This window comes from Nicotiana attenuata, chromosome 5, assembly GCF_001879085.1.
Source record: "Nicotiana attenuata strain UT chromosome 5, NIATTr2, whole genome shotgun sequence".
NCBI classification, from domain to species: domain Eukaryota; kingdom Viridiplantae; phylum Streptophyta; class Magnoliopsida; order Solanales; family Solanaceae; genus Nicotiana; species Nicotiana attenuata.
In genome coordinates, this window is record NC_031993.1 from 14,712,287 (window position 1) to 14,719,863 (window position 7,577).

General features: G+C 32.1%; 1 protein-coding gene across 1 annotated transcript; it reads left to right on the forward strand.

Annotated features, from left to right (window-relative positions):
• On the forward strand, positions 3,612–7,316 carry LOC109225371 (protein SMAX1-LIKE 3-like). The gene is made up of 4 exons (XM_019390007.1): positions 3,612–4,913; positions 5,445–5,685; positions 5,964–6,552; positions 6,744–7,316. Exons 1-4 carry the CDS (start codon positions 3,748–3,750, stop codon positions 7,127–7,129), a joined length of 2,382 nt encoding a protein of 793 aa, XP_019245552.1. The 5' UTR covers positions 3,612–3,747; the 3' UTR covers positions 7,130–7,316.

Sequence of the window (7,577 nt, forward strand, 5' to 3'; positions counted from 1 at the left end):
AAGTCATTAAAAAATAGCCACTACTTTACTGCAATACGGAAAGTTCCAGCATAATATACTGGAGATTGGTGCACCTGTATGAACTTCCAGCATATTATGCTGGAACTCCAACACACGGAAAGTTCCAACATAATGTACCGGAGATTGAAGCACTTGTGTATGAACTTTCAGCATACTATGCTGGACCAGCATATTATACCGGAACTCCAATATATTATGTTGGAATAGTTTTCAGATTTTGAATAGTGTTTTCGTTCAGATTTATCTTTACATGAAAATTGGCTAAATTTTGGTTACTTTTGAAACTGTGCCTATTTTTCAATTGGAAAAATTTCACATTAGAACAACTAGGCTCCCTACTTTTTAATTTTATAGCCCATATTTCAATTTACAACCAACTAGCCCAAAAATAATAACATTCAACTCCAATAGGTTCACGAAATTACTATTTAATTTTTAAAAAAGATTGCTCAAGCTTTTAAGTTAATTTTCGAATCAGTAATTGTGACTCAATTATTAGTTCAACAAACCAAATCCATTTGGGTGGTGAAAATTAGATTTTTAACAAGCTTAAATATGTGATTTAAATTCCGAATTTGATTTTGTGAAAAATTTGGAGCGGGTGTTATTTAGGCTTGTTAGAAATAATATAAGGAGGTTGTATATAAAATTTGAAGTCATTTAATGGAGATTTGGACTGGTTTTGAAAATAATTGCAACTGAAAATCGTGGAAGAAGTTCGTCTACAGACGCTTGTATAAAGGTGTATAAAAGTGTATAAGATATGTTTATACACTCATATACACTATTATACAAGATTATACATAATTATACAAAAAACTGACTTCGTCTTCTTCCTTGCGTCTTTTCTAAAATTTAACTCAAATCTTGCTCAAATCTACTCCAAATCACTTCAAATTTAAATTTTGAACTCCTTTTGATATTTTTAATCAATTGGAACAACACCCAATCCAAACAACTAACAAACTCAAAAAATTCTATTTTCGAAAGCACAACATTGAATAGCCTTCAATTGTGGACTTCTACTTTTCAATTTTCTTACATTGCAATCAGGTGACACAGGGAGAGAAGCAGTAATGGCGGACGGCCCCTTGAAGCATATGTAGAAGATGTGAGAAGAAGAGAGAGTGAAAGTAATGATGGTTGTGAGAACACAGATTTAACTCAATAGCTTTTAGAAGCAATGGTTGTAAGAACACAGATTTTGAATTTGCTAGTGCTTTCAAAATATGTACAATATGAGATAGATCAGGTAAAACTTAAAAACATGGGCCATTTTTTATTATGGTGTGAAGTCATGTGTATTTTCTTGTAATTCTCCACTTGTAAATCTGATTATTTTTGAATTTCACCCAAAAGAAGTTGGTATGGGGAGAACTGGGGTAAATATCTTTTACATCACGTTTCTTCTAACTTTATTTTCAAGAACGAACCTACACTTCTTATGCTATAAAAGAATGTCTTTATGACTCACATCACACCCATGTAGGTGCATATTTAAATTGCATAGACTGATAATGTGAAAAATTATTACACTATTCAAGTCATTTCTCATCTTTTTAGGTTTATAATTTATATTACAGATCCAGTTACTTGTAATTGGCTTATGAATAATCTTGTATTGTACATTAGTTTACGTTGACAGCGTATCAATATTAAATCCAAAATTTACTATTTTTTTCACCTCTTAAATTATAATCTTACACAATTCACACATGAAAAAAGCAAAAAGAAAAGAAAAGAAGACAAAACTCTTTGCAAAATAAAACTAAAGTACATTACAAAATCTAAAGACATCAACTTTAGGAGAATATTAAACTAATCATCCAAAGAAAGTTTTGTTCTTTATTCTTGAGTCTTTAAGGAGAAATCTAGAGATCAGATTGTACTACAAATTTAGTAGGAAGCTTGAACTAGAAAAAAAATACACATTTCCCAATTCTTTCAACAGACAGACAGTCTTCATCTATCCTTTAAACTCTTTCCTTTGATCTTTTCTCTTTTTCACCAAAGTTATGGTAGAGATATCTACTACTCCTGTCGTTTTAATTCACGAGGCTTAATTTGATTGGTTTGGGAGTTATTTTTAAAATTTTAGAAAAATACTCCATCCATCCGGTTCACAATAAGTGTCCAATTTGCTTTTAGCACGCCTATTAATAAAATACTAAATTCTATACAAAAATACCTACTATGACTAAACTACCCCTAATTAAACATTTAATGTGAGGAGTAAGAAAACTTTTTAGGTATATGTATATAGGGGTTATTTTGTAAAAACAAATTGAATTCTTTCTTGATTACATATCTGGACACTTATTTTGAACCAAAATGAAAAAGTAAATTGGACACTTATTGTGAACCGGAGAGAGTACTTTTCAAACTTAAGATCTTAAATATGCTATACGAATGGTATGATTATAAAAACACACCATCAAAAGTAATAAGAAGTTTAAGTTGAGTTGTTTGCAAATATAAAATGTACTATTCTTTTTTAATAGACTAATAAAAATAATATAACACATAAAATAAAATGGAACGGGGAGTATTTTCCATTGTGTTTGTCACTAGCTATGGCTTGTACAAATATGGGAAAGCTAAAGCCACATGATTTTTCATATAAGAGTTTAAGTTATATATACGGATAGAATAATTTTTTTTTTATAATATTAGCACTATTTAATCGGTTATAATAATTATTACGTTATTTTTCAAGTGTATCAAGTTTGACACGAAAAATATTGTTGTGGGTCAATTTAATCAGAGGCAGAGCTAGGTGAGCATAAAGAGGGTAAAAATAGCACGGGCTACAAAAATAGCCAGCGTTTGCAAAGTCATTGAAAAATAGCCACTATGTTGCTGCAACACGGAAAGTTCGAGCATAATATACTGGAGATTGGAGCACCGGTGCTCCAATCTCCAATATATTATACTGGATCAGTATACTTATGCTGAATATACTGGAGTTCCAGTATACTTATGCTGGAATTCCAGTATATTATACTGGAGTATTTTTCCAGATTTTGAATAGTGTTTTCGTTCAGATTTATCTTTACATGAAAGTGGCTAAATTTCGATTACTTTTGAAACTGTGGCTATTTTTGAATGACCACTTGTAAATCTAGCTATTTTTAAAATTCTCCCATAAAGGGGTTCAGTCGAACCCCCTTCGCCGAAAATTACACTATATGTCTAAGGTTAAGTTTTTTTTTTTTTCGTGTATATATATTAAATATTAAACTCCCTTAGCTTCTTCAAGTGTTTATTATTTTTATTTTTTGAATTCCATAGTAAAAGAATCTTGCTTCCACCCCTGAATTTAATGTTCCACTGCAGGAAACACATAAACTCAATTCACAAAGGTTTTAGTGAGCTATATTAACTACAAATTACTTGAATATTATCATACATGGAGTATTACTTTCTATAAAAGATTAGGCAGTCCAACTTCTTGTAATCCAATCCACCTTTATCCCTTAGAAAAGCCAAAAAGACAATAAGAGAGACAATTTAGCTTTGCCTCACATGCTTTCCACTTTTTCCATACATAACCAACAACCACAAGAAAGGGACAAAACCCCCTCTTTAAAACCTCTATTAATTCCCCTTACTTCAACACTTACCAACAATTCCCACTAATCTTCTCACAACCTAATGAAATTCAAGAATTCAAAAAATATACTTCTCCATCTTTGATCTTACAAAAAAAAATAAAGAGAGCGAAAAATGAGAATTGGTGGTAATTATACGTTCCAACAGGCACTAACTACTGAATCTACAACCATAGTAAAACAAGCTTTAAACTTAGCTAAAAGAAGAGGCCATTCCCATGTCACTCCTCTTCATATAGCTAGTGTTATGTTAGTTTCCTCTTCAGGCCTTTTGAAAAAAGCTTGTCTTCAATTACATTCTCATCCACTTCAATACAAAGCTCTTGAACTTTGTTTCAATGTAGCACTCAATAGGTTACCCACCTCAGTTTCTAGTCCTGTTTTTGAGCCTCATGCTCAAAATCCTTGTCTTTCTAATGCCTTAGTTGCTGCTTTTAAAAGGGCACAAGCGTATCAACGTCGCGGCTCAACAGAAAACCAGCAGCAGCAACAGCCTATTTTAGCCCTTAAAGTAGAAATAGAACAGCTTGTTATTTCAATTCTTGATGATCCAAGTGTTAGTAGAGTAATGAGGGAAGTTGGTTTTTCTAGTATCCAATTAAAAACCAATATAGAACAAACTATTTCTTTAAATAGTTGTTCTAAAAATGGTGGTGTTAGTACAAAACCAATTGTCCTAGGAAATACCAATTACATTTCTCAAACAACATTAGGTTATCAAGTGAGGAATGATGATGTAATGAGTGTAATAGAAGCAATGATAAACAAGAAAAGGAAAAATATAGTTATTTTAGGAGAGTGTTTAGCCACTGTTGAAGGGGTTATTAAAGGAGTTGTAGATAAGTTTAATAAAGGAGAAATATCATTAGATATGAAACATGTGCAGTTTATAAGTGTTCCACTTTTTACACTGAGAAATGTTTCAAGAGAAGAGTTTGAGGTCAAGATTGGAGAGCTTAGGACTTTACTTAGAAGCTATGTAAATAAAGGGGTTGTGTTATATTTAGGTGATTTAAAATGGATATCTGAATTTTGGATTAAATACAGTGAGCAAAGTAATAGTACTAGCTATTATTCTCCTGTGGAACATATGATAATGGAGCTAAGTAGATTATTATGTGGTGGAATTAAGGAAAATGGAAGGCTGTGGCTTATGGGAATTGCCAGTTTTCAGACTTACATGAAATGTAAAACTGGTTGTCCTTCTCTACAGACTCTTTGGGATCTTCATCCTCTTACAATTCCTGTTGTCACCTTGGATCTTAGCCTTAATCTTGAGAGGTATATATTTCCTGAATATTTCCCCTTATTATTACCATGTATAATATGCAACTGCCATTTTTGCATGTCTTAAACTTTCATATACTGATACAACAATAATAAATCCAGTGAATTCCATAAGTGGGGTCTGGGGAAGGTAAGATGTACGCAGCCTTACTCCTACCATAGAAGCCCAGAAAGGCTGTTTCCGAGCATATACTGATAGTGTAAAAGAATTTTTAAACTATGATCAAGTAACTTAAAAGATAACTGCAGGTAACCACTCACTAAAAGTACTGTGATTTAACCGGAATAGAAAATAAGGTAAATTACTCGCTATAACATATTAAAATACACTGATAGTGTAAAAATTCTTCACATCGTCAGTGTATATAGGTTAATCCTTTTTGCATTACTTTTTAAGAAAGAAAAAGTAAAAGTAAAAAAGAAAAGCAATATAACTGTTCTTTTTTGGTTTATTTTCTTCAAGTTTTCTCTTTGACTAATCATCTTTTTAATTTATATTTACACTTTCTTGTTTCTTTTCTCTAGTGATTTGCATAGTCAGTTTAGAAGCAAGACAACCGCAGATGGTTCAAGCTGGTCAGTTGTTAGAAATGGAGTGAAGAAGCAGCTAACTTGCTGTGCTGATTGTTTGGCCAACTTCAACAGAGAAGCTAAAAGCATTAATATAGTCAAAACTGAGTCTACTACATTTTACAGCAGCTCAAGTTTGCCTTCTTGGCTCCAAAAATACAAGGAAGTGAATAGACAAGATAACAACAACAATCAGGTTTCCAATTATTCCCTTAACAATATAATCCTTGTTTAAGTATGAAATCTTGAAATCATAATTATCTTATATTGACCTGATTGTATAAATATCTTTTACACCGTCTACAGTGCATATATATGCTGCTCGAACTCTCCGAAAGTATAGTCGGGTGCGTGTCGGATTCTCCAAAAGTAGTGTATTTTTGGAGGATCCGACATGGGTGCGGCAACATTTTGAAGAGTCTGTGCAACATATATAACATATAACTTAAGCTAAAAATTTTATTGGTGCTGCAGGAAGCTGAAGAAATGAGAAATCTTTGCAAGAAGTGGAACTCTATTTGCAATTGTGTTCACAAACAATATCATAACTTTCTAGAGAAAGGCTGTGGTACTCTATCTTCATTATCATCTCCTTGTTCCTCTACTTCAATATCTTCATCTAACCAATCAAAGAAAGAACACCAATTCTTGGATACAAAGCCTGAGCTTTTATCCAATCCCAATTCAAGTCCAAATTCAGCTTCCTCAAGTGAAGCAAGTGGATACAATATGGATTGCTTAAATAGGTTCAAAGAGTTTAATTCAGAAAATATGAACATAATTTGCAAGGCATTGGAGAAGAAAGTTCCATGGCAAAAAGATATAATCCCTGATATAGTAAGCACAATTCTTCAGTGTAGAGGCAAAAAGGAAGAAACTTGGCTGTTTTTCTTAGGTGCTGATTCTGAAGGAAAAGAGAAAATCTCAAGGGAGTTAGCTAAAATTATCTTTGGTTCTCAAGATAGCTTCATTTCCATTGGACTTAGCAGCTTTTCATCATCAACATTAAAAGCTGATGATTCAACTGAAGAAGTCGGTAATAAAAGATCTAGAGACGAGCACGGTACGTACTGTTGAATTGTGTGATCACTTCATATAAAAATTTAAGCTGTTAGAAAAAGTATACTTATAATTACTTTGTTTTTTTATGTCTCAACATGTCCCTCACGAGTGGACCTGATTCTTTTTTGTGGGCCAAACATGTTGAAATATTTTTTTTACTTTTAATTATTTAATTATATTATGTCTCAACAGGTAAGAGTTATCTGGAGAGGTTTGCAGATGCAATCCAAGAAAATCCGAGCCGTGTGTTTTTCATGGAAGATGTGGATCAAGTTGATTCTTTCTCACAAAAGGGTATTAAAAAAGCTATTGTAAATGGAAGCTTTACACTTCCTGATGGTGAATTAGTATTTGTTAAGGATTCCATAGTCATTTTTAGCTGTGACGAGTACTTTAGTTCTTCAGTTTCAAGACCCTATTCTCCTCCTACTACTATTCAGAAGAGTAATGGTGATGTTGAAGAGGAAAAGAGAGAAAATGCAGCTTCATTGGATTTGAATATTGCCATACATGGAGATGATATTGGAATTTTGGAGGCAGTGGACAAACAAATCATGTTCAATATTCAACTCTTGTGAGAATTAAGTGAGAAAAACTCTAAGCTTCCTCCACCCTAGCTAGGACTACTTTTTGGTACTTTTTTTGTTTTTTTTTTTTAATTTTATTTAAGATCCCTTTGATATTTAGATGAAGAGTTTAATGAAGAACTAAATGTATATTAACACCTCTTTGATCTCTTTAATAGACTGCTGAATTTTTACCTTCCATACACTTCTGAGTTATATCTTCTTTCTTCTTTCATATTTTATGTTGTACTTCCGTTGTTCAAAGAAAAAAATATTATTTTCTTATTAGTCCGTTAAACAAATGAATGACACTATTATAAAGTTAAAAAATAAATAATTTGAATTTTTCATTTTATATTAAATGACAAGTTTTATATAGTCGCAAAAATGTTATAATATGTTCAAAATCACAAATTATAAAAGTCCTATAGCTAGAGCACCACTCTCAGCTTCTGTCTGA